Below are 27991 nucleotides of genomic sequence, written 5' to 3'. Positions count from 1 at the left end.
GCATTGCTCATATTTTATCTAATTCAGATTGATATTCCTCACACCTGCTCTAGATTAAGAGACAGTTCCTGAAGAGGTAGCAGGAACTTTAAATTGTCTAAGTTCATGTCTATGGCATGAAAAATGGATGGGATGATGTCATCAGTATATCTTAAACTGAACTTAAACTTATTTCACTATCTTTGGCTCCCTTGTCAGGAAGTACACTTTAAAGAATAAGAATTGCTCACTATAAAAACATGGTAGTAACATATGACTATCATCAAAACTGTAGAAAAACATTGTAGTTAAAAAGTATTTAGTTGACAGCACTTCCCTGGTAATCCAGTGGCTAAGACTCTGAGCTCCCAATGTAGGGGGCCTGGGTTCGATCTCTGGTCAGGAAACTAGGTCCCACATGCCACAAGTAAGACCCTGCCCAGACAAATAAATAAATAACCATTTTCTGTAAATATTTTTAAATTTTTATTTTGCCCACAATTTTTCAAGCACCGTAAATGGAACAAAAACATAGGTTCTTAATCTTTGTCAGTTGATTAAACGAATGGGTACCTTCTCAGAAAAATGTTTTTAACTCCTTAAAATAAAATTCATAGAATTACAAAGGATACTGATTATATTAAAATATTAAAATTTTTGAATATAAATTTGTGCTATAGAAATAAGCATGCTTCTTTTAAAATGCATTAAATAACAAGAGCCCATGACTATCTTAATTTTGAAATAGTGACAAATATAAATGATATTTGAAGGTATCTGAAAAAAACTGTAATGTGGTATAGAAATACCTGAGTTTTCTTTCGGTGACAGAATTACAAGTATTATTATTACTGTGGTTTATGGACTATGTTCAGAATTGAAGGAAATGCTTTCAGTTAGAGATTACTGAAAATAAAGGTATCATTTTTTTTCCCCATAAAAATCCACAAATTTTCTGAATTCTATCCATAGATCCTTTAGGAATCTGTGGATCCCAGGTGAAGAACCTCTGAACTAGTAAGTAGAATAATGAAATATATAACAAAAATCATCATTGTATGTCTAACACAAAGGGGAATTTTCAGCCATAAGTAATTTTAAACTACAGAAATAGTCTTTTTTAAGAAATAAAAAGTTTACACAAAAGAAAGTTTAAATAAAAAAATAAATTAAAGAGAAATATTCTGGGAGCTGTATATAGGGTGATTTGAAGAAAATAAAAAGAATAGTAGCTAGAAAATACTATAGTAAGTATACATGTGTGGTGATAAAAGTGAAAGTGAAAGTCGCTCAACTGTGTCCGACTCTCTCTGACTCCATGGACTGTTCTTGGAATTCTCTAGGCCAGAATACTGCAGCCTTTTGGGTAGCCTCTCCCTTCTCCAGGGGATCTTCCCAACCCAGGCATCAAACTGGGGTCTCCCGCATTGCAGGTGGATTCTTTACCAACTGAGCTATGAAAGAAGCCTGTGGTGATAAAACCCTGGACAAGTTTAGTAACTGTGAAAAAAAGGAAAAAACTAGGAACAAATCGAGAACAACGAGCACACCTAGGATTTAAATGGATAATAAAGGTAAAGAAACAAGAGGATTTAAACATTCCAGAACTAGGAATCCACTGAACAATGCTATTAAAATCAGCATGCTGTTAAATGCTGTTAAGAAATGGGCTCCCCAGTGGCTGAGTGGTAAAGAATCCACCTGCCAATACAGGAGACATGGGTTTGATCCCTGGTCCAGGATGATCCCACATGCCACAGAGGAAGAAACCCCGTGTGCCACAACTACTGAGCTGCGCTATAGAGCCTGGAAACCAGAACTACTGAGCCCATGTGCTGCAACCACTGAATCCCCTGCAGAGAGCCACGCTCTGCAGCAAGAGAAGCCACGCAATAAGAAGCTGGCACACCACAAGGAAGAGCAGCTCCCACTCATGCAACTAGAGAAAAGCCCGTACGGCAATGAAGATTCCGTACAGCCAAAAATAAATAAAAATTATTTTTAAAAATATAAGAAAAATATGAAGACAGACATTATTTCTTTGAAAAGAATTATCCTTTTCTTACTCTTCTCTAGATGAGAATCTTGTTGATGCTCCATATACACAGTTATACTCTTAATTACATGTCTATTTTTATAAACAAAAATAAAAGCAGCCCTTAAGCTATACAACTATTCAAGATGAATCAATGTATCTTTGCTCAAGCCTCCAACACCACTACCAATCTTCAATTCATCCTCCTGCCAGCCAGAGGGAGCCTGTGAACATACAAATTAGATAATATAATTTCCAATTGTAATCATTCAATATCTCCCATTACACCTGAGAGGCACAAATTTCTTAATGCGGACTATTCAGTTCTGCATATCCTGGCTTTCTTTTTTCATCTGGGGACAGTTTTATGTATTTGCTATGCTTTTATCATAGTGGCCTCCCTTCAGTTTCTGAAGCACTTTCTACTTTAGGGCCTTTGCAAGTAGTATTTTCTCTGCCCAAAATACTTCATACCCCTTTTATGGTTGTAACTCAAAAGACATTTCCTCAGAGAGATCTTCCATGACCCTCCTTCCTATCTAAATTAAACTTCTCTGCTCTTGACTTTCTCATTAAATTCAGTGTTTTTCTGCCGTAACACTTAAATCAAATTGTAATTATGTATATATTGATGTATGTTTATTCATATAACATCTCTCTCCTTCATTAGATTGTATGGTCACGGAGGGTTGAAATCATGACACTTTGTACCCAGACCCTAGCATACTACCTGCCTTAAAGTCAGTTCAGTTCAGTTCAGTCACTCAGTCGTGTCCAACTCTTTGCCACCCCATGAACTGCAGCACGCCAGGCCTCCCTGTCCTTCACCAACTCCCGGAGTCCACCCAAACCCATGTCCATTGAGTTGGTGATGCCATCCAACAATCTCATCCTCTGTTTGTCCCCTTCTCCTCCTGCCCTCAATCTTTCCCAGCATCAGGGTCTTTTCAAATGAGTCAGCTCTTCGCATCAGGTGGCCAAAGTAGTCAGTCACTATTTGTTGAAAGAATGAATGACTGATGAATGAAAACAAAAGAATGACTGGCACATCGTATGTGTTAGAAGTAAAAATAAGACCTAGTATTTTCACAATAATGAACTCCAACACTTTGAGAAACTATTTTAGAACTCCTGTTAAAAATTTAAAGACTCCATTATTCAAAACTTAATTTAATGTTTAGTAGAGCTAATACATTCACATGGGGCTTCCCTGGTGGCTCAGATGGTAAAGAATCTGCCAGTAATGCAGGAGACCCAGGTTCTATCCCCGGGTCGGGAAGATTCCTTGAAGAAGGGCATGGCTACTCACTCTAGTATTCTTGCCTGGAGAATCCCATGGACAGAGGGTGTAGCCTGGTGGGTTATAGTCCACAGGGTCACAAAGAGTCGGACATGACTGAGTGACTAACACATACTATATATTCACATGGCTCAAAAATCAGCAAGTATTGTGGGATGGGGGGATATTTTCCCTACTATCTTCCTAGTTTCTCCAGCCAGAGCCCTGTAAATTGGATTGGCAAAAAGCAGATAAACAAGGAAAAGCATACAAATTTAAGTTTACTTGACATGGGAGCCGTCAAAAGGATTTAAAGACTGGAAGAAACAGTTAAACTTGGGTGTTTTTATATTAGGTTTGATGAAGAGTGGGAAGTCCTGGAAAAATGTGGTAGGACAGAAAAGTATGAGCTAAGGGGTGGTAAACTGGGGGAAACTCAGCAAGTTCTGCTGAATTCAGAAACGTTCAGGAGCATCCCTTGTCTTGAACATAAGGATGCTCCTTTCTTCCAGGTATAGGGAGAGCACCACTCACATGAGGGTCTTATGACCTGCTTCAGAAAGGGGAGGGGGTGACAGAGAATCCTTCCAGCACCTGCTGTTTCCATGAACTGCTTCAGGGGGAAAGGGACAGGAATTCTGCACTTGCCATTCTTTGAATTCCTTCAGCTTAAAATATTCAATATATCAAAATGCCATATTTTGGGTAGTGTGTTCTGAACCCTATAAGTGTATAACAGTCAATTCTCATTATTTTTTAGTAGTGACCAGCAAAAAATATCACGAACAATGAATTATCAAATACTGAACTATTGTTTTTAAGGGAAATGCAAGGTTAGTTTCCTATAAGACCCTGGTCACATCATTTTAATCAACTGACCTTCTTCTGTGTATGGTTCTGCTTAAAGACACCTTATTTAATATACTTTGTTGGTTCATTAATATTGAATTTACAGCCAGTAGCGCTATATAACTCATGCCTAGAAAAATCTTATCTAACACTTGTATTTCCTCTTTAAGGCATATAACAACTTCCTCATGTTTAGGAACATTGAACACAACTAGCGCTATCTATTTTAAACAGCAAAATCACCTCCCTTCTAGAAAAGACACAAAAATGCAAAAAAAAAAAAAAAAAATAGAGTAAAAGGTACTAAAAAGACTTCAAAAAAAAATACTCATGTACAATGGGAGAGCTTAAACAAGAAGACAGAACACAAACTTGTCCAAAGAGAAAAAGTCAATATAAGTCAGCACCTGGATAAGAAATCACCTAAGCAGAAATTGTCATAAAACTAACATGTATCATATCCATTCTCCTAAGGGTTCGTTTATATTTTCCTGTAAGTCATTTGTTCTCCCATAAGTTCCCCTCTATCCTTCTCTATCCCTTATTAAGATGGCATATGAACTTCACATTCTAACCACATCCTTGAGTCACATTTCTTTATGAATTCCCATACAAATATATATAATTAAATATGTGAGTTGTTTTTTTTTTTTCTATTGCCAATCAGATTGTTGTCAGTTTAATTTTCAGGTCCCAAGTATTAGACTAAGAGGGTAGAGGAAAGGTTTTCCTTCCCTAACAATTTTGAATAGCAAATAAATTGTATAAAAATTGATCAGTAGAATATAGATATGTGTATGTTGGCAGTGCTTGTGTAATATAATTAAGAATTTATCAATTTCTAGACAGCAAAAATGCTATGTTCCGTGGAGTACTTAGCAGCTATTATTAAACAATTCAGAGGCATATGCAAAATGGTACTATGATTTACACTATGCATAGTTGAAGATTGTTTGTTTTATGGTGTGTATCTGTAAAAGCTGAACTTCTTAGTCTCAATCAACATTTTAAAAAGCAGTAATAGTTTTATCAAGAGTCTTATTTTAGGCTCAGTTTTATCAATAGTTTCATCAAGAGCCTTTTGATGAAAGTGAAAGAGGAGAGTGAAAAAACTGGCTTAACACTCAGTATTCAAAAAACTAAGATCGTGGCATCTGGTCCCATCACTTCATAGCAAATAGATGGGGAAACAATGGAAACAGTGACAGACTTTATTTTCTTGGGCTTCAAAATCAATGCAGATGGTGACTGCAGTCATGAAATTAAAAGACACTTACTCCTTGGAAGAAAAGCTATGACCAACCTAGACAGTATATTAAAAAGCAGAGACATTACTTTGCCAACAAAGGTCCGTCTAGTCAAGGCTATGGTTCTTCCAGTAGTCATGTACAGATGTGAGAGTCAGACCATAAAGAAAGCTGAGCACTGAAGAATTGATGCTTTTGAACTGTGGTGTTGGAGAAGACTCTTGAGAGTCCCTTGGACTATAAGATCAAACCAGTCAATCCTAAAGGAAATCAGTCCTGAATATTCATTGGAAGGGTTGATGCTGAAGCTGAAACTCCAATACTTTGGCCACCTGATGTGAAGAACTGACTCATTGGAAAAGACCCTGATGCTGGGAAAGGTTGAAGGCAGGAGGAGAGGGGGACGACAGAGGATGAAATGGTTGGATGGCATCACCAACTCAATGGACATTAGTTTGAGTAAGCTCCAGGAGTTGGTGAAGGACAGGGAAGCCTGGGGTGCTGCAGTCCATGGGGTCACAAAGAGTCAGACACAACTGAGTGATTGAATTGAACTGACTGAATAGTTTTACGTCAATGATAATTATTTTAGTTGTTTCTTCTAGTATTTACCTTCTGATAGATTTGTATTGCTATTTTTTACTTATCAATTTTAAATGGTATCTATATGCTTATTATTATGGTAGTTGATATTTTATATCTCTTGCACCAACACCACCCATTTCTCCACTCTCATCCTCAAAATAGAGTCAGTGATACAGTTGGTTTAACCAGTAGTTAGATATTGCATTGAAGGAGTTCAATGTGCCAACCCTAAATGTGCCACTCTGGTGTATTGACTATTTTGAGTTAAAGGCACTTGAAAAACAGTAGCTGCACAAAGGACATTCTGATCTTCCTTCTTTTTCTTAAAAGCAGGAGATCAAATTCCCATGTGAAAGATGTCCTTTCTCTACCAGAAGGAAAGAAACATTTTTTATCAAGGACATGCTGAAATAAATCTGTACAAACTTTATTTAACTAACCCTCACCTTCCTAGTCACTTCTCCACTCATTTAACTATCCCAATGCACCCCCCCCCCCCCCTGCTTTGCCTAGTCACATTTTCACAATTTTACTACTTGCCAATTCAATATATAAGCATTCAACTCTGCTTCTTTGGGTCCTCACTTTTCTTGTGAAGACTCCCATGTACCTGTAAAAAATATATAATTAAAACTTGTATGTTTTCTGCTGTTAATCTGCCTTCTGTCAGTTTAATTCATAGGCTCAGCCAGAGACTCTAACAAGGTAGAGGAGAAATTATTCCTCCCCTACAACATTATTATGATTCTATCATTCACAGATGAGCTATTTACTTTTTCACATGTTTTTTTGTATAGTTGTTAATAACTCAAAAATAAATTTAATATGAAGTACTGTATCATAGGGCTTTCCACGTGGTGCTAGTGGTAAAGAACCTGCCTGTCAATGCAGGAGATGTGAGACTCAGGTTCAGTCCCTGGGTGGAGAAGATCCCCTGGAGGAAGGCACAGCAACCCACTCCAGTATTCTTGCCTAGAGAATCCCATGGACAGAGGAGCCTGTCAGGCTACAGTCCATAGGGTTGCACAAAGTCAGACACGACTGAAGCGACTTAGCACGCGTGCACTGTCATAAAGTTAATATGTCATCATTAGATGGTCTAGTGACTGCCCATTTGCCAGCACTGACATTACTTGTGAGCTCATCTCAGGAAACCGATTTTACCCTAAAATAGAGTAATAACTTGTGTTATCTTCACAAAATTCTTGGAAGAAGCAACGTAAAGTAACAGAAGGATGAGGTAATGAATGTGAAAGTTCTTTATAAGCTGTTGACCTGAAACAGACTGCCAGATATTTTTCCAGCAAAGATGGGTTTATTTACGATCAGCAGAAAATTGCAATTCCAATGGTTTGCAACCAGGGCCAGCCATGTGCAAGTCCTTACGTAGCATAGGGAGGAGAGTGCTTTTACAGAGAGAAAAAGGAAGTTGGGAAGGCCACAGTAAACCAAGAGTCTATGACTTTTCACTGGCTGAATTAAGGAAAGAAGTGAAGTCCTTCTTCCTGGCTCTCAGGGCATGAGAACTTTCCATTCTGATCTCCCAACTTCATTTAAGTGGGGCTTCTGTTTAATTTTTTACAAAACATTAAGTGTAAGGGAAACAAAAAGCAAAATAATTAGACCAGGGGATTCTCACTATTTCTGACAGTGAAAACAGAGTTCTAATCTTCATTCTCCTCTGAATTTACTGTGAGAAAATCTTTTCATATCTAGGGTGGCTGTTTTCTAACTGGTAAGGCAGGTAGACCTACCAAAGACTATGAATTACTAATATATGTCTACACTACTGACACTACTTGGATATATAACAATCTGCAAACTAAGTTTGTATTACTAGACAATCTTTTAACTACCTACCAGCTCTGAGTATTATTTTGCTTCTAAATGAGACATTAGACGGGCGGTGAGCTACTGTTGGGTATCTCAGCTGGCGGGTAAAGCTGGGAGGTCCCGGCCGGGGGCACCGGTTGGAGACACGATTGCAATGCGGGCCTTAGGATTTGAGCCAAAGAAAGAAGAAATTAAAAAGATGATAGCCGAAACTGACAAAGAAGGAATTGGCACCATTAGTTTTGAAGAATTTTTTGCCATGAGTGTAAAAATGAGTGAAAAGGATGAAAAAGAAGAAATACTGAAGGCTTTCAAATTATTTGATGATGATGATACAGAAAGTATATCACTGAACAGTATCAAGAGGGTTGCTAAGGAGCTAGGGGAAAATTTAACAGATGATGAACTTCAGGAAATGCTTGATGAGGCTGATTATGATGGGGATGGAGAAATAAACAAGGAAGAATTTTTGAAAATGATGCAAAAGACTACTCTTTATTAATACTGTCTTTTGTGCCTTCTGGAAAGTTGTTAACAAGTTTGTATTTGTTTTAAGTTCCATAATAGCAAATGTATTCATTTTCAGTGTTTAAGTTTATATACATAAACTGGTCTCTTGATGTCTAATCCATGTGAGAAGTTACATGTTGCTACCAATATGTTCTTAAATCTATAACATCAAGAAATAAAATGTAGTGACTTCCTTAAAAAAAAAAATGAGACATTAATTACACTCAAGCTATCACTGTCCCCACAGACACAGCAAAGTAGAAATAGCTAGGTAGGAGACTGCTAGAGCGACTGTTTCCTGAAGACACAGGAGACTGTAAGATGGGAAGGCACGCAATATGTGGTAGATGCCGTTAACAAAATCAAAAGTGTGAAAACAATCAGAAATTAATACGATTAATTAAATGGCTGTTGAGAACACTTTGTTCACTGTAAGACGATTATGTACACTGGGAGGGTTTGGCACACACAATGAACCTTCCCCGCGGGCACGTGGCTTTTGCAACTGAGAAGGAAACCTTCATACCCTCGGGTTTCCCAGCGCGCCTTGCGCTGCTCTTGGCGGGAAAGGTGACCTGTATCTGGGGTCAAAATCGACTGTCTCGCCTGCGCAGGCAACCGTTGAAGGAAGGCGCATGCGCGACCGACGGAGCGCGTGCCGTTTTTTTCCGGTCTCCTGGTTGCTGTCGGCCCCACTCTCGGACGATCCGTAATACATGTTTGTTTCGTTTTTGTTTTCATTCTTTTTGTCTTTTGCTTTATAATGCCTTTCTCTGTTACCTCCTATCTGTTTTTAAATTTATTAAGCTCTTAGTGGTGAAAACATTCAGGCGACGGGATGGGGGGGGGGGGGGGGAATGTATACCTGCTTATTTTTCACAGAGGTTCTTGAGATTAGGTGAACTCTGGCATCCAGTCCAGGCCTTAAATGTAAATGGTTATGATAAACAGACTCTTCTGTGAATTCTTCTAGATGAATTGTCTGGTTAAGAAAAATGAAATTGGGACCAAAAAAACCCTCAAAACTTATATCAAAGAAATGAGAAATCTGAATCAGTCCAAAAAATCTAAAATATGTTTTACTGCTGTTTTATGGTTGTTCCACAGGGTAGAATAATATGTTACATCCAGAGCCATGGTCAAGTTCAGGGAAGGAAAGTTACCTAATTTGGTCATTTTGAAACTACAACTTTAAAACAAAAATTAAAAGATTAAAGAATTTGGCAGGGGCAGTTTTTCATTGCCTACCTGTGCAGTGTTATCAATGTTTGAATACTGTGAGGTGAAGAAAATAGTAGTCTGTGCTTTAAAAAAAAAAAAAAACGCTCTTGTAAAGCGCTTTCTTAGTAATCCCTTTAAAAAAAAGACTTAAAGAGCTTTCTTAATAACCCTTTTTTGTGTCAGGCTTGCTAGTCAAGCGGCCTAAAATTAACAGTTTACTTAATTTTATAGCAAAATGAACCTCTGTTTTCAAAGATTCTAAGTAAAAAAAAAAAAAAAAAAAGAGTCCCATTTATCCCCATAAAACTCTTTTGACTTTACATGTAGTGAACCAGATTAGAGATAAAAATAAGATGTGAAGTTAAAGCTTGTATTTCTTTTTTTTTTTTTAAGTTTGTATTTCTGTCACAAATTTGAATTAAAGAAAATATCAGAAGATGGCCACTGCACAATTACAGAGAACTTCCATGGTATGGTTTCTTGTATTTTAATATATTTTAATTTAGCTAATTTTATTGTTTCTTGAATTATCAACTATTTTTATGTTTGAAAGAGTTGAACCTTTGAGAGTTTAATGATGCCAGTAAACTCCATGTTTTAAGAAATGAAGATACTTGCTAAACTAACTTGAATTAATGGAGAATTTTATTGGATGCTTGATGCATTGCATTAAATTGCCGCCTCAAATTCAGCTTGCATTAGGTATCAATGAATGCTATTATGTTGCTTTGATGAAATTATCACTAATAGCAGTCCTCTCCTAGAACATGAATTTTTATGCCCCACAAATATAAAATTGTCTTCTCTTCACATATCTTGCTTTACAGTTACCTATCTGTGTTAAACCCAGTCAGTGACTAAAGAGAAAAGAAGGAAAAAATTAGATAGAAAAATCAGTGCTATCTATCCATGTGTTATGCAGTTAAACTACAGGGGGATTTCTAATGATATTTAAGCAGTTTTTGCCTGTTAGCTTTAAACTGCCACCCTGGAAACACCTGCAAAGTATAGAAGCCATCCTGATTTTCTGGGGATTCTAACCACCATGGTTAAGAATTTGGGAGAGGTACCATGTTTATGCAAAAAAATTGGATCTACTTTAAGTTCAAGAAGACTGTATTTTTAGTAAAGCTAAATAAAACATTTTTAATTTCCCTTGAATTTTAGAGTGCACTGATATTTCCTAATAAGATATCAACTGAGCAGCAGTCTTTAGTGTTAGTGAAGAGGCTCCTAGCAGTTTCAGTATCCTGCATCACATATTTGAGAGGAATATTTCCGGAATGTGCTTATGGAACAAGATATCTAGATGGTAACGTAATGTTTATTTAAAAACTTTCTTTAAACATGTTATTTTTTTAGTTTGGCTTGCTCTAAAATGGTAGTTTTTTACTTAGAGGTTTTGTTTTTATAATAGCAGGTGTATTGAGATGATTTGCCTATCTAACAATTCACTGATTTAAAGTGCAGAATTCATTGATTCTGGGTGTATTCACCACAATCAGTTTTAAAGCATTTCGTCACCAAAAAGGAAACCCCATACCCATTAAGTCACTCTCTTCTTCCCCCATTTCCAGTCCTAGGCAACCACTGATCTGCTTTCTGTCTTTTATCGATTTGCCTATTCTAGACATTTTAAATAAATGAAATCATATAATATGTGGTCCTTTGTAATTGGCTTCTTTCACCTGGCATAATGTTTTTAAGTTTCATTCATTTTGTAGCTTAGATTACTACCTTTTTTTTGTGAATAATATTACATGGAATATTCCATGAAAAAAAAAAAAAGGTAGGACTGATGTTGAAGCTGAAACTCCAGTGGTTTGGCCACCTCATGCGAAGAGTTGACTCATTGGAAAAGACCCTAATGCTGGGAAGGATTGGGGGCAGGAGGAGAAGGGGACGACAGAGGATGAGATAGCTGGATGGCATCCCCGATTCGATGGACGTGGGTTTGAGTAGACTCCAGGAGTTGGTGATGGACAGGGAGGCCTGGCGATTCATGGGGTCGCAAAGAGTCGGACATGACTGAGCAACTGAACTGAACTGAATTCCATTTTATGAATATCCCATGTTTTGTTTATCTGCTACCAGTTGGTGAATATTTGGGTTGTTTCCACTTTGGGCTTTTCAAATAATGCCACAATTATATACAAATTTTTGTGTGGACATCTAAGTGATTTTTTAAAGTATATTCAATACCTTGGAAAGCACTTAATCATAAAATTTTCCCTCAATCTCTCAAGTATAATATCACCTGACATTACGCTTATAATGATGAAATAAATAGGTAAAGACATCCTATTACTTATAGTCTCCTACAGTGGTAGTATATGTTCTTGTGTTATTTTAAAGAAGTGAAAGTAATACAGCTATTTTATACTGTAATAATGACTTACTATCACATAATGTGTACCTTATATTGTTCACCAACTTTGTTGGCAATATGTTAAGCAACATGTTATGTGTGATATCTTGTTAGTTCATATTACAGGCCTATGAGTTAGATGTTATTCCTGTTTTTCACATATGAAACCTGATACTGATTGATCTTAGTCCTTTCCACTGTACTACTAATTGCTTCCTTGCTGGACTCTGTCTGATAGCCTTTTAACTTCTTGGTGTTTTGCAAGTATTTAATTGGGATAAGGGACCAGAGAAAATTTTCTAAGTTTCTTAGATAACAATGGCATGAAGTATTATATCTAAGTGTTCTATAGCTTTTAAAATGGAAAATTTTTTCTATCCACCAACATGCATCCTAAGCAATTATGATTTTATTTTATAATAAGGATAAAAAGATGATTTGTTTTCATGCAACCTTTCTTTCTTTAATTTTATTAACATCAATCATCTGGAAGTTCATTGCTAGTAATAATAAACCTGTAATACACAACTGAAGAAAATAATCTTCATTTTAGTTTTTCAGTTCAGTTCAGTCGCTCAGTCATGTCCCGACTCTTTGCGACCCCATGAATCGCAGCACGCCAGGCCTCCCTGTCCATCACAAACTCCCGGAGTTTACGCAAAGATTTTAGATGCTTACTAATCTTAAGTACCTCTGTATCCTTATTTTTGTATTTAGATCTTTGTGTCAAAATTCTGAGAGAAGATAAAAATTGTCCAGGATCTACACAGTTAGTGAAGTGGTAAGTAAAATAAATAATAAAAGGAAATTTTTTTTCTTAAATCATATTTTTTGGTGCCTTGTATACATTTAAGTGTTTAACCCCGTTTTAGTGATTTCCCCCTTTAACACTGGATACTACTCCTGCAGATCTTTGGATTTTTGCATTAAAATTTTCTTTATTTCAGACTCCATGTAAGCAGGCTTAATTTTCCTATTTTGTTCCTCTGTCTTCCTTTTTTTCATCCCCTGTTGACATTTTATATTTCTACCACATTGTTTTATTTTATTGTTTAAGCTACTAAATAAGGGAGCTTCATTATTAATAATAATTGTGTATTAGTAATGAGATAATGAGACATTAAAAGAACTATTTTCTGGAAGTGCATTCAGTCTAAAAATGAATCCTTGATTATTTTTTAGGATGTTAGGATGCTATGATGCTTTACACAAAAAATATGTAAGTCAGTACCTCTTTATTCTTTTTTTCATAGTTTATATTCTACAAATGTAACAGTAGTTACCATATAGTAAAAGATTAATTTAAACTAACTTGGGTATAGACCAGCCCAAAGCTAAAAATTTGAATATTTTAAAGATTAATATTCAACTTATTAAAGCTAACAGAATTATTACCTAACAAATTTTGACAAGCCAGTTTTGATTATTAGCACTCATTTGCCATGCCCTTCTCCAGGAGATCTTCCCCATCCATGGACTGAACCTGTATCTCTCATGTCACCTGGTATTGGCAAGTGAGTTCTTTACCACTAGCACCACCTGGGAAGCCCCATTTGCATTAATAATATACATTAACTTATAAAAACTTAATGAATTAAAACATCCTTTGAAATAGTTTTTTCATTAGTTTCACATGCCTTCTAAAATCATACTTATACTAATAATTTAATAAATTATTCTTCATGAGAGTTTAAAAATAAACTTACATGTAGTCTGGGTTAAACAGTGATAAGGCTTTGTGTATACTTACTGAGCTTACATTTATATCAACAGAGCAAATCTAACTTAAAAATTATGAAAAAGATAGAATTTTGTCCATGGTTACCAGCCTTCTTCATTAAGACATTATGTTTTTAATATTCATAAAATGAGTGCCTGTTCTGTGCTAGGCACATATATTCTAGGTAGGAGCTGGTAAGTTAAAATGGTCAACAAGACAAAGAGGGCCTCTTCTGTAATGGGAAAGCAACCAATAAAACCAGGAGATTAGATAACATCCAATTGTGTTAAATGCCATTAACATTTTAAGAAAAAGGATGTGGCAAATGGAGAGGTGGTGTAACTTTAGATTGGGTAGTCTGAAGAACTTCTCTGAGGAAGTGCATGTCAATGTATGGCAAAAACCACTACAATATTGTAAAGTAATTAGCCTCCAACTAATAAAAATAAATGAAAAAAAAAAAAAGAAGAAACCAGCTAGGCATTGATATTAGGAAAATATTCCTGACAGAGCAGCAAATGCAAAGAGTTGGAGGGGAATTTGGCCAGTTCAAGGAATAAAAAGAAGTCTAGAATGATTGGCGTGTGATGAGCAGAGCAAGAGAGTGGCAGAAGATGAACCTGTGGAGATAGACAGGGCCAGAGCATTCAGGGCTGAGTAGGCTGACTCGTATTTTGGACTTGGACTTTATTTTAGGTATAGTAGAAGCCATTTGCAAGATTTGAGTAGAAATGTATCATCATTAGATTTATATTTTAAATTAAAAGAAAAATCATTTTGCTATTTAGAGAATATGCCATCAAAGAAGAATAAGATTGTAATTAAGGTCAATAGCACTTAATCCATTACTGAAGTACTGATGAAAAATAATGGTGTCTTAGACCAGGATGGGGCTTCCCTGGTGGCTCAGTGGTAAAGAATCCTCCCGCAATGCAGGAGACCCAGGTTCGATCCTTGGGTCAGGAAGATCCCCTGGAGGAGGGCGTGGCAACCCACTCCAGTATTCTTGTCTGGAGAATCTCATGGACAGAGGAGCCAGGCAGGCTACAGTCCATACTGTTGCCCAGAGTCAGACACGGCTGAAGCAGCTGAGCACACACACATGTAGACCAGGATGACAAAGGGAAAAAATGAAAAGATTCAGGATATATCTAACGGACCTGATTGGATTTATTGATAGATTGGTTCTGGAGTATAAGAAAAGATCCAAGTTAAGGGTGACTCGGATTTTGGCAGATTACTAGAGTGAATGATTTCCTGTGATTCTCTATTCCGATAGGCCCCAAAGCCTCTTCCCTTTACTCAATGAGCAGGGCCCTGAACTGTTTTTCTTGTCTCAAAACCAGTTCTCATATTGGGTAAGATTTAATGAGTTATTTCACAATATGTATTTTCCTTGTAACTGGCAGTAATGCCTCATTTGCTTAAGTCAGTGATAGGAATTTCAACCTTCAATAAGATAACTAGAAATAGATATTTGGGGGAATAGGGAAGGATATCTGAGATACTGTTTTACCTGCAACAGATGAAGTTTGTTTTCTGTGAGATTATTTTTATTAGGAATAAATGTTGAAATAGGACAAATAATTCTTATGATCCATCATGCAAAAATATATAATAAAAATAAGATTTTTGTTCTTTGTTATATTTCAGCTGAGGATGGTTGTTCTAGCTGTAAGTATTTTTAAATTGTATGTCCCTTATAAAAGACTGTTAAATTCAGCCTTGCTTAATTAGATAATGTTGAAACAATCTATTTATTATATCATTTGACACAAATCACTGATCTGTTCATTAGAAAAAGTAATATTTGTTGTGGGGGAGGGTGGGTTCTGTATTTTGTTTTACTGAATTCATTTAATATTTTGGTCTAAATATCCAGTTTAGTTCTCCTTATATGTAACTTACGTAACTCAGTTTTAAATTATTTTTAAATAGGTGTACACCAATCCAGAAGACCCTCAGGTATGTTTAAGTTAGTAAAGAAACATAATGCCTCTAATATCTATAAGTAACATAAAATTATAATAGTTTCTAATGCTTTAATTGTGCTTTTGTCAATGCACTTTCACATATATTTTCACATTTGAACTTCATAAAGACTTCTGAATTAAGACAGGGCTTGTATTGTTAGCCTTAAACAGATTAACACCCTTAACTATAAGGGAGATTGTGTGACTGATTCAAGGCCACAAAGATACAAACCATTAGAAATAACCTAAATCTCCTGACTTCTGATCTTTTACAGTGTTCTTATTTTTAATGGTATTCTTTTATAGAATTATAAAAGGAGTTGAGTTTTAGAAAAATAAGATATTAATCCTTAATCTTTGACTGTAAACCCTAATCCAGTCACGTCTACCTGTTCATCTGACAATTAAAGAAAGGGTTATAAGAAATGAAAGGGAAAACCAGAAGACAAGAAACAAAAGGGTGTACTTCCCTGATGATCCAGGGATTAGGAATCCACATGCCAATGCAAGGGACACAGGTTTGATCCCTGGGTTAGGAGGATCCTATATGCCCTGAAACTGCTAAGCCAGTGCTGCACAGCTACTGAGCCCACGCACCTGCAGCCTTTTCTAAATTCTTTTCTGCCTTTTCTAAATCCACCTTGTACATCTGGAAGTTCTCAGTACTGGTACCGCTGAAGCCTAGCTTGAGGGATTTTGAACATTACCTTGCTAGCATGTAAAATAAGTGCAACTGTATAGAAGTTTGAACATTCTTTGGCATTGCCGTTCTTTGGAATTGGAATGAAAACTGATCTTTTCCAGGCCTGTAGCCACTGCTGAGTTTTCCAAATTTGCTGGCATATTGAGTGCAGTACTTTAACGGCAGCATCTTTTAGGATTTGAAATAGCTCAGCTGGAATTTCATCACCTCCACTAACTTTGTTTGTAGTAATGCTTGTGCTTACCGTATAATAAGAATTTAAGTCCTGTGCTTAACCATTCTGTTAGTGGAAGAGATGTGCTACCTCCTTTACCTGCCTATGAAGGAGTTCCTGCCCTCTGGTATGTAAAACATAAATTGCAGTGAGTGGGGAATAAGTATCCTACCGGCAATGAAGTCCCAAATCCCAAACCCTGGGAATTGACTATTTAGGATTGGAAAGTTTCAATGGATGAATATGGGTTATCATACAGAAAGAATTATTAAATGGTGAGACATAAAAAAATCCATATATAGCTACTTAGCCACCAGTATTATATATCAGATTTGTAACTATGATATTTTCTATTTTAGACAATTTCAGAATGTTACCAATTTAAATTCAAGTACACCAGTAATGGACCAGTCATGGACTTTACAAGGTAATTATTATTCTATGGTTTTCTCTTCATATTGCAGATTACCACTTATTCATAATAATACTGTATAGCCAAACTTTAGAAATAATTCTGAAACTTCTCAAACATCCCTAATGTACTATCAAGGATACAAAATATCTTTGGAGTGGCTGCAAGCCAGAATTCTGCGGATAATTGTATATATTTTAATTGCGAAACAGAGCCAAAGAGTAGGAAATCTATTGTGTGCTTATGTGATTAGAAATACAATAAAATTCATCATTGGTTTCCTTTAAAAAACAGCTTACATAAAATGTGTATTAATATATGTAAATTAGTTTAGAATTATAATATTAGCAATGATAGTAAATGTTTTATGATAGTGGTATTAAACACATGAAATTGTAACTTTTAACTTAACAACTTGATACGTTAATAGGAATAAGAATCTTAAGTAGTAAAACATGAAGTTACGTTATTAGAAGCTGTGGATGTCATAAAAGAAACTGTGATTCTCTTCTAGTAAAAACCAAAGCAGTGAACCTAATATGTCATTTGCTGACACCAAGAAAGCAAGTATTCTTCTCATTCGCAAGATTTATATTCTAATGCAAAATCTGGGACCTTTACCTAATGATGTTTGTTTGACCATGAAACTTTTTTACTACGATGAAGGTACTATTTCCAGATCATCCTGTTTTAGTTGGTACCTGTATATTTTCTTATTAATGAAACAGTTGGTTTCCATCCCAAATATTTTTAGGCACCTAAATTTTTATATATATATAAATATTTTAATTACAAAATTTCAATTTCATGTTGGTATTTGAAAAAACATACACTTCTCCAGTGATAAGAACACGTCCATTGGAAGCTCAGCCTCATTCATAACTAAAGAAATGAAGCAATGAGATACCAGTTTTCACTTACCAGATCATACAACTTATAAAATCATTATTGGCAGGGGTGTGGGGGGGGAGCAAGCACTTTTGTATACTCTTGAGAGAATGTAACCATTAATGTGGCATGTAACATTTTAAGAGGACTATTTGGCAATATAAAAATTTTAAGTGCTGCTGCTGCTGCTGCTGCTGCTAAGTCGCTTCAGTCGTGTCCGACTCTATGCAACTCCATAGTCAGCAGCCCACCAGGCTCCGCTGTCCCATATTCTCTTTACTTTTTTTTCCCCCACATTCTCTTTAATCCAGAAATTCTGTAGCTAGAAAAGTATCTTGGGAATATACATAGACAAAAATGCAAGGTTATATGTTTATGCATTATTGCATTTGTTAAACTGGAAGCAAACTGGAAATTTAACCTTGAATGTTCTTTATTGGAGGATTGAGTAAATTATAGTGCATCTATATAATAGAATGCTGTGCAAGCTATTTAAAAGAATGTGCTGATAAATTGTTATCCAAAAAATATTAAAAGCAGATTAAAAAGTGATGTTGAAAGCAGCTAGGTACAGAAGACTATGACTTCATTTGTGCTTTTTAAGAATATATTTATATATATTTCATGCATAGTATCTTCTAGAAGAACACAAAGCATCAACAATAACTAACATTTACTGACTACTTCTTCTGTGTCAGTTCTGTTCTGATCATTTATAGACTTCAGTAGCACAGTGACCCTATGAGGTCAGTACTAGTAGTATTTTCCCCGCTTGACAGATGAGGAAACCGAATCAAGAATGACAAATAGTTTCCTCAAGTCACATAGCTAGTCAAGTGTAAGGAAAAAAGTTTACCTTTAAGGAATAAAATAGGAACTTGGAGATAGTAGGAGATTGCATTTTACTTATTACTATATGTCCTATACTATTTAAAACTTCTTTAATATGCTGTATATTCTATAATAATAAAAATCAATATATTTTCTTCAATTTCATGAACAGCATAGTTTATACTTACTTTTCTGCAGTTACACCCCCAGATTACCAGCCTCCTGGTTTTAAGGATGGTGATTGTGAAGGAGTGATATTTGAAGGAGAGCCTATGTACTTAAATGTGGGAGAAGTTCCAACACCTTTTCACACTTTCAAAGTAAAAGTGACCACTGAGAGAGAACGAATGGAAAATATTGGTTCAGGTATATTGTCACCAAAACAATTAAAAACACCACTTCAAAAAATTCTTACGGACAAAGATGATGTAGAAGATGACCAGGAGCATTATGCAAGTGTAAGTATATTTAAAGAGTTAGAAAGTACAGTAGTAATGAATGTTTTATTAAATTCTGAGTACTTTAATAGCTGTAAATACTTAATATCACCATAAACTCAAGTTTGAAAGGTACTGTAAAGAAGGTTTAGGTTTGTGGTCAAAACTTTTCATGTGGGTGCAAAGAATATTATTCTCAGAAATTTAAAAGCACAACTATTGTGATGAAGTAGGGAATGGTCCTGGAGGCCCAGCCATTTACCATCTCACTTACACTCATGGTGGACTCTTAAGAAAACCACTTTGTCTGGAGCATAATTTGAAAACCATGGAATCCCTGGGTGGTCCTGTGGTTAGGACTTGGCACTTTCACTCTCTGGGTCTAGGTTCAAAAAAAGAAAACCACTGAATGACTCCAGTCACCCAGACTAATGCTAGAATCTTTTCTTCATCACCTCTATTAAGTGTTCATGTAAGCCTGTGGTTGAATTTCTTAAGGGCCTGAAAACTCAGTGTCCTGAAGGAGCTTGGAAGTTCCTGAAATGCAGGATAAGTGTCTTATTCAGCTTTGTATTTCTTCTGTACCTAGCATTTAGATTTACAGAATGTATTCTCAATATTGGTTGAATGGATGGATGAATTGAAGTATTTAAAAAGCTTTTTTTAAAATTATAGCCTCATTCCCAGAAAATCTTCCATCATTATTGTGTGTGTTCTTCAATCTCACCTTTGTGGTTTTCTCTTGCCTCATTTTATTCTAAATTATGATCACAGTTCTTGTGATAGGGACTAACTATTCTGTTTTAGGCTCTGTAGCCAAATCTTTACAAACAGAAAACTCAATTTTCAACCAGTTCAGTCAAGAAAGAATCGTCTTCCTAAAACCTAAATGCTAGTCTTGCTTTATGAACAAATATGGCTGGGATTTATGAAGCATTCTTTAAAATATTTAAAGCTCTTTGACATATGTCACAAGGGGAATAATAATTATAAAGTATACATCAAACCTTTGCTATTTCTGTCATACCATAACTGTACTTATCCTTTCCCAACTCGCTGAAGAGAGTTCAGAGTTTATACTAGTATCTATACAGAAATTTCAGAGCTCCGGAAGTTGTAGCTTATTGTGTCACCATGTCTAATTCAATGCTCTCAAACAATAGTAAGATCTGGGGTTCTTAGAATCATCATACGTTTTTCAAAAAGTTGTATATTTTTACTAGCTACTTTCAAGCAATCTTGCAAAGTAAAGAAAAATAGGATTTTATACTTTGGATAAATAAGTATCCTTATTTTAAGTATAGGACCGCTTTATTTGTAGAAAGCGTGAGGTTATTATAGTGTTATATTTAACCTTCATGTAAAACAAGCTTGTTAATAAATACTACCCAGTTGCTTTAATTTCTTTTTGGAATGTGTCCATTTTTTTCCTTCATGTAATTATGTAGGATGAGTTTGACACTGACACTAAAATGGAAGAGCAGGAAAAAAACCCTGGCTATTCTGTACATAGAGGTGAGAAGTTAATGAAAATGTAAATTAATTCACTTTCAATTCAGCTTTATACCATTTTAACTCTTAATTATTTATTTTTTTAACAGAACCAAGTTTCGTTTGTGAAGAAGATGAAGTGAAATCTAAAGGAAGTCCAGATTTTTCAACTTCTCATTCTCAGGTATAAACTTTACAGTTCTATCTCACTTTTAACTTGAATTTTTTCAAAAGACAGGTTCTTATATGCTTATCTGGTTATTTCTCAGATTTTCTTATATTCTATGTATTTTAGAATAAAATTAGCTATTAAGAATGTTTACTAACAAAATTTGGGAATTATATGTTAAAAAGTTTTGAGTGTATTATTGTTTGATTTGTTTAGTAATACGCCTAAATACTGTTCAAAGAGTCTCAAAATTTCAGAGGTAAATAGAATCTTAAGTAATTATAAATTTAACTCAACAACGCTTTGTATTTTCAAATGGAATATATAGTACATTTTTGTTGCCTTGGAGCAGAACATGTTTAATTTTGTTTTCTATATATCGTAAAATCTTGAAATAACATTTAGAAAAAATCAACATGAAAATAATGGGGCTAATGATTGCCTACCTTCTTCTGCACAGCCCTTCTCCAGTGGGTGTGAAATGAAGTTCTTATGTTTTGAAAGAGTGGTGTTTCTCAATTCAGTGAATGGTCAATGTACAGTATACAGTGTCAGTTCCAGTACCTTTACCTTTGTACTTTTTATGACAGTAAGAATCAACACAAAATTACTGACTTTCATTAACTCAACATAGCAAGACCCTAAAGTTTATGTGATTGAATTTTTGACCCCCATTATTATGAAAAGCTTCTCATTTTAGTGGTTTCATGTAATTATTTTCTTTTCTAGGTTGAGCAGTTAGTCAGTAAAACATCTGAACTTGATGTGTCTGAAAGCAAAACAAGAAGTGGAAAAATTTTTCAGAATAAAATGGTAAAAGCATCTCTTTAGATTTGATTTCATTCTAACCTTGTAATTTTCCCTGTAGTTGAGTTTATTTTGCTTTTAATACTTCATTTATTGGACCAACATTTAGTAAGCAAATACTATTAATATGTGTCACTTTACTAGGTACTGGAAATATAATATGCTCTTAGCTTAAAGTTTAGTAATTTCAGGTAAACAAGCAGTGATATAGCACTATGATAGCAGTCAGAATAGGCTACATAGAGATACAAAGGAAAGAATGGTTAATTTTACTGAAGGTGCAGTGGAGAGGGAAATCCAGAAGAAGCTTCGAGAAGTGACACTATCCTCCAGACTCCCAAGGAAATTTCTAAGAATGCTAAAGTGTTCCCATGTTCTATCTTGTGAGTTGGTTATCTTATTAATAATACATTAAAAATGATTATACATTAATATATATATACATACATATCTTACATAAAGTGAATCTCATATTTTAAGGAAAAAACAGCGCTGCTTAATTTTAGTTTTTTATATGAGTTGTACTAAATAGAGATTTGGGCTTCCCAGGTGACACTAGTGGTAAAGAACCCTTTTGCTAATGCAGGAGACGCAAGAGAACATGAGTTCCATCCTTGGGTCAGGAAGGTCCCCTGGAGTGGGAAGTGGCAACCCACTCCAGTATCCTTGCCTGGAGGATCCCATGAACAGGGGAGCCTGGTGGACTGTGGTCCATAGGGTCACAAAGAGTAGAACACAATTGAGGCAACTTAGCGTGTATGCAAATAGAGGTTTATATTTTATTTTAGGTCTTTTAAGTTATTCTCCAAGGTTCAAAGGTAAATAAAAAGCGTTTTATAAAATATATGAACTATTATATCAGGGAATTCCCTGGCAGTCCAGTGGTTATGACTCCATGCTTTTGCTGCAGGGGCACAGGTTCAACCCCTGGTCGGGTAGCTAAGATCCCACATGCTGCACAGCTCAACAAAAAAAAAAAGATATCCAAAGTTAGGAAACAAATGGCACACTCTAACAGTGGTATGCTGGAGGATTTCTTTCCCCCTCTTCATTCAGTGACATCATGTTTTTCCTACCTAGCTTGAAACTGGACGTAATGAAAGTATTCACAGCATTGTTGTTGTCCAGTAGCACAGTCACGTCTGACTCTTTGCAACCCCATGGATTGCGGCATGCCAGGCTCCCCTGTCCTTCACCATCTCCCAGAGTTTGCTAAACTCATGTCCATTGAGTCATTGATGCCATCCAACCATCTCATCCTCTGTCATCGCCTTCTCATCACGCCTTCAGTCTTTCCCAGCATTGGGATCTTTTCCAACGAGTCGGCTCTTCATTTCAGGTGGCTAAAGTATTGGAGCTTTAGCTTCAGCTTTAGTCCTTCCAATGAATATTCAGGGTTGATTTCCTTTAGGATTGACTAGTTTGATCTCCTTGCTGTCCAAGGGACTCTGAAGAATCTTCCCCAGCACCACAGTTCGAAAGCATCATGTAAGTCTTCAGTGCTCAGCCTTCTTTATGGTCCAACTCTCACATCCATACATGACTACTGGAAAAACCATAGCTCTAACTAGACAGACCTTTGTCGGTAAAGTGATGTCTCTACTTTTCAACATGCTGTCTAGGTTGGGCATAGCTTTTCTTCCTAGGAGCAAGTGTCTTTTGATTTCATGGCTGCTGTCACCATCTGCAGTGATTTTGGAGTCCAAGAAAATAAAATCTGTCACTGTTTCATTTTTTCCCATCTATTTGCTGTGAAGTGATGGGACTGGATGCCATGATGTTAGTTTTTTGAATGTTGAGTTTTAAGTCAGCCTTTTCACTCTCCTCTTTCATCTTCATCAGGAGGCCCTCTAGTTCCTTTTTGCTTTCTGCCATTAGGGTGGTATCATGTGCATATCTGAGGTTGTTGATATTTCTCTCAGCAATCTTGATTCCAACTTGTGCTTCATGCAGCCCAGCATTTCACATGATGTACTCTACATATAAGTTAAATAAGCTGGGTAACAATATATAGCCTTAACGTACTCCTTTCCCAATTTTGAAGTAGTCCATTGTTTCATGTCCAGTTTAACTGTTGCTTCTTGACCTGCATACAGGTTTCTCATGAGGTGGTCTGGCTCTCCCTTCTCTTGAAGAGTTCTGCATAGTTTGTTGTGATCCACACAGTCAAAAGCTTTGGTGTAGTCAATGAAGCAGAAGTATATGTTTTTCTGGAATTCCCTTGCTTTTTCTATGATCCAGGGGATGTTGGCAATTTGCTCTCTGGTTCTTCTGCCTTTTCTAAATCCAGCTTGTGCATCTGAAAGTTCTTGGTTCGTGTACTGTTGAAGCCTAATTTGAAGGATTTTGAACATTACCTTGCTACCATGTGAAATGAGCGCATTGTACAGCAGTTTGAACATTCTTTGGCATTGCCCTTCTTTGGAATTGGAATGAAAGCTGACCTTTTCCAGTCCGTTGGCCATGCCTTAACCTTAGGATTTATTTCTCCCAGAGAACTGGTTGTTAAATATTAACCAGAACACCACTGATGGTAGTACTATTTTTAGGTGACCTTCCCCCCCCCACCACATTCTTGATGGAAAGTTAGAACTGGGAAGCAAGAAATAAAAGAATTCCAAAAATTACTACCTCTTGCAGCAAAATGTTCTTTCTAGGCAGCTTCTATTTAAATGAATATCCTTTACTATCCTTTACTCCACCGAAGCACTCCTAATTTTGTCAATAGTGACTGAATTATGACTAGAAACAGGCAGGAAGTGAAAATATTTAATATATATAGTAAGGCAGTTATTGAAAAGTACATTTTGAGCGTCAGAAAATAAATATGTACTTTTAGAGGATAATACTATGACAGCTAATAACTTGTCACCATCTAATATTCATTTTAAAAGCTGTATATGTAGCATTATTCACAATAGCCAAAAGATGGGGGAAAAACCCTAAATGTTCCTAACAGATGAATGGATAAACAAAATGTGGTATATCCATACAGTTGACTATTATTATTCAGCCATAAAAAGGAATGAAGTATCAGTCCATGCTACAACTTGGATGAACCCTGAAAACATTATGCTCAGTGAAAGAAACCAGTCATACACACACACATGCAAAAGTATTGCATGGTTCCATTTATATGAAAGTCTAAAATAAGGATTTCTGTAGAGACAGTCTTAATGCTGGTGGAAGAATGGGGGAATAGTGGAGTGATAGCTCCACCCCATGGACTGTAGCCTAACAGGCTCCTCTGTCCATGGGATTTTCCAGGTGAGAATACTGGGGTGGGTTGCCATTTCCTTCTCCAGGAGCTCTTCCCGACCCAGGGATTGAACCCTCATTGTAGGCAGACACTTTACTGTCTAAGCCACCAGGGAAGAGTGCAGGATTTCTTTTTAGAGGATATATTGTGTGTTCAGTCATGTCCAGCTCTTTGGAGCTTCATGGACTGTAGCCCGCCGGGGTCCTCTGTTCATGAAGTTTTCCAGGCAAGAATACTGAAGTGGGTTGTCATTTTCTACTTCAGTGGATCTTCCCAACCAAGGGATCAAATTCAGGTCTCATGTTTCTCCTGCATCGTCAGGCAGATTTTTTTACCACTAGTGTCACTGGGGAAGCCTTTTAGAGGGTGAAAGTGCTCTAAAATTGACTGCGGTGATGGTTGCACAACTCTGTGACTATACTTAAAATCACTGAAGTTTGTATATTTTAAATAGATGAATTTTATGTATCCTAATTATATCTCAGTAAAGTTGTTTTTTTTAAAAACTGCATATAGTTGCCTGTGGTTGAACAATCATGCTGATTGTTCTTTGAGAAATAACCAATTGGTAATTATTCTTCTTTGTGGAGGCTAATGGAAATCAACAAGTAAAATCTTCTAAGGAAAATCGGAAGAGAACTCAGCTTGAATCTAGGAAAACAGTAAGTCTTATAATAATATATAGGTTGAATGAAATGGCAAGTATCAGAATATTATTGCTGTAGATTAAGTTAATGATAAATATGATATCCCTAGATACACCTCAGAGCTCTAGTTTTCAGATCTTGTTTAAATATATTTGATTCTAAAAAATTGGGTGATTTTAAAATAAAATGTGGTACATTGTTTTATTAATTTTCCCATGTTAACATTTACTGTCTTATTCCGTGAATGATTTGAAATAGTTGGAGGAATGTATAAAGTAAAAATCAACATCAGGAAAAATATGAATAGAATAAGAAAAAAATGAGAGTACAAGAATACTCAGGCCATTTTATTTATGTAGAATTAAAATTGGGCCACAGATTTGATCTGAGCTTTCTACAGATTAAAACTAAAGTAGAAACAAGATAAGTTACTAAATTCACATGTTCTCTAAAAATATAGCATCTCCTCTTAGTACCTTAGAAAATTTTCCTGACCTAAATTCTGTAACAAGTTGTATTATATTTGGAACCTTATTTTAGCAAATCAGATAATGTATTTGTCATTTCTGAGATGAATATTTATATATTTTCAACCAGAATTTTGAGTATTATTAGTAGGTTAAAATTAGACAACTTAGGGACTTGCTTGGCAGACCAGTGGTTAAGATTCCACGTTTCCAGTGCATGAGGTGTGGGTTTGATCCTTGGTCTGGGAATAAGAACATACATACCATGTGGCATGGCCAAAAAGTAAAAATCTTTTTAAAAATTAGATAACTGAAAAAAATAAAATAAAAATTAGATAACTGAAAACTTGACAACTTTTGAAAATCAAATGTTAAAACTGAAAACTTGACAACTTTTGAAAATCAAATGTTAAAGGAATAGTCTCAAAGATATAGTTGGTTAATACTGTTTTCAATTTATGTATCTTAAAAAGGAAATGGAATAACCTGACATTTCACTAATAGTTAGTTTCTTTAGTTTTTCCCAATATTTTAAGCCTTGATTTTTTTTTTCTGCAAAATCATAATCCAGTTTGTATCATTAGTGAGTTTTACCAGAGAAATAAAAACTCTGTAATTCCGAATCTTGTTAGCAATTTTCCTAATTCATCCTCCCATTCATTCAAGGGTACATTGAATGTCTAAAATCTATCAGGCACTGCTAAATACCAATGAAACCAAAAGCAAAACATGATGTAAATCTTACGTGATGCCAAAGTGAAATGTTTCTCTATTTGCATCTCATTTTTTAATCTTCCCTCCTTCTCACTCCCCTCAAAATACTTTACTGTTTTGAGACGGTGGTTCAGTTTCTAACTCATCTCCACCTCTTTGCAACCCCATGAATTGTAGCATGCCAGACTCCTCTGTCCATGGGATTTCTCAGGCAAGAATACTGGAATGGGTTGCCATTTCCTGTCCAGGAGATCTTCCCAACCCAGGGATCAAACCCAGATCTCTTACATTGCAGGCAATTGCCTGCATTTGGAGCAGATTTTTTCCCAACTGAGCTACTAGGGAAGTTCTACTATTTTGAAGACATAATATCAAATCTTCTAACTACTCCAATATCCCTAATGAAAACCTTATACTTTGCAAGACTGTTTTCAGCAGCCATCAGGAGATATAAAAAACAAAATTTTTAAATAAGAAAGGAAGGCATGGAGGAAGGAAGGAAGGGAAGAAGTAAACTCAGAGACACAAAAAATAACTCTAAAGATATTTAAACTGGAAAGTATTCTTAGTAGTTGTTTTCTTTTGACAGGTCCTTCATCACTTTGATTCTTCTAGTCAGGAGTCAGTGCCAAAAAGAAGAAAGTTTAGTGAACCGAAGGAGCATATATAAAAAATTTTTTTCTGCATGTTTGCAGAGTTCTTCACAACATTTAAACTAAAGGTTGCTATTTTACTATTTTAAGGTGTGTTTGTCCTACCTCTGAAAACTTAAATATAGTCTTAAGCAGTCAGTAAAAATATAGTCTTAAGCAGTCAGTACACTAAAATGAATCCTTAACTATCATATTATGATCCTTAATCTTATCTGAGACAAATTCAAGAGAACTTTTGTATAAAAACAGAAGTACCAGTGTCATAATTCTATTAATTATCCTCTCGATATTGATGTATCTTCCATTTTGGCAGACACTTCCTTTAAACACATTATTTTTTAAGGCCCTCTAAAAGCCATTTTTTGAAGTAAACAATGTTTATTTTTGTATTAAATTTTTCTAGAAATTCACTTTTTACCCATGTTAAAACTACAGTTTAACTGGCTGTATTTGTGTGTGTTATTGTGTGTGTTATTAAAACAATGTCTTCAGTACTTTGATACAGTGTATTAACATGATAATATATAATGTACAATTTAAAATTGGTACTTCACCTTTTAAAATAATTTTTACAAGACAAAATGACTGATTTTAAAATCTAGCATTTTTGGCAGCATAAATAAAATATTGTTCAGTGTCTAGACTCTTTCATGGCTTCTAATTTTTATTTAAATAGTAGAAAATGTTTAGGCACTAATTT

At 35.6% G+C, this 27991-nt stretch overlaps 1 protein-coding gene and 1 pseudogene across 4 annotated transcripts; both read left to right on the top strand.

Annotated features, from left to right (window-relative positions):
- Positions 1–6: 6 nt before the first annotated feature.
- On the top strand, positions 7–27932 carry HORMAD1 (HORMA domain containing 1). 4 transcript variants are annotated; one of them, XM_070467298.1, is made up of 15 exons: positions 7–996; positions 9932–10008; positions 10706–10850; positions 12624–12687; positions 13089–13125; positions 15280–15300; positions 15565–15591; positions 16876–16943; positions 17443–17594; positions 18846–19105; positions 20533–20599; positions 20686–20759; positions 21474–21557; positions 25401–25472; positions 27228–27932. In XM_070467298.1, the coding sequence occupies exons 2-15, from the start codon at positions 9976–9978 to the stop codon at positions 27306–27308; spliced, it is 1185 nt and encodes a 394-aa protein (XP_070323399.1). In that variant the 5' UTR covers positions 7–996; positions 9932–9975; the 3' UTR covers positions 27309–27932. The 4 variants fall into 4 exon arrangements, with proteins under 4 accessions (XP_070323399.1, XP_020767758.1, XP_020767749.1 ...); XM_020912090.2 differs by lacking the exon at positions 7–996 and adding an exon at positions 8870–9035; XM_020912083.2 differs by lacking the exon at positions 7–996 and adding an exon at positions 8871–9026.
- Positions 7962–8309, top strand: LOC110150256 (centrin-4 pseudogene; annotated as a pseudogene).
- Positions 27933–27991: the final 59 nt, after the last annotated feature.

The sequence above is a fragment of the Odocoileus virginianus genome, chromosome 5, assembly GCF_023699985.2.
Source record: "Odocoileus virginianus isolate 20LAN1187 ecotype Illinois chromosome 5, Ovbor_1.2, whole genome shotgun sequence".
In the NCBI taxonomy this organism is placed as follows: domain Eukaryota; kingdom Metazoa; phylum Chordata; class Mammalia; order Artiodactyla; family Cervidae; genus Odocoileus; species Odocoileus virginianus.
This window is presented reverse-complemented; position numbering and strand designations above follow the sequence as displayed.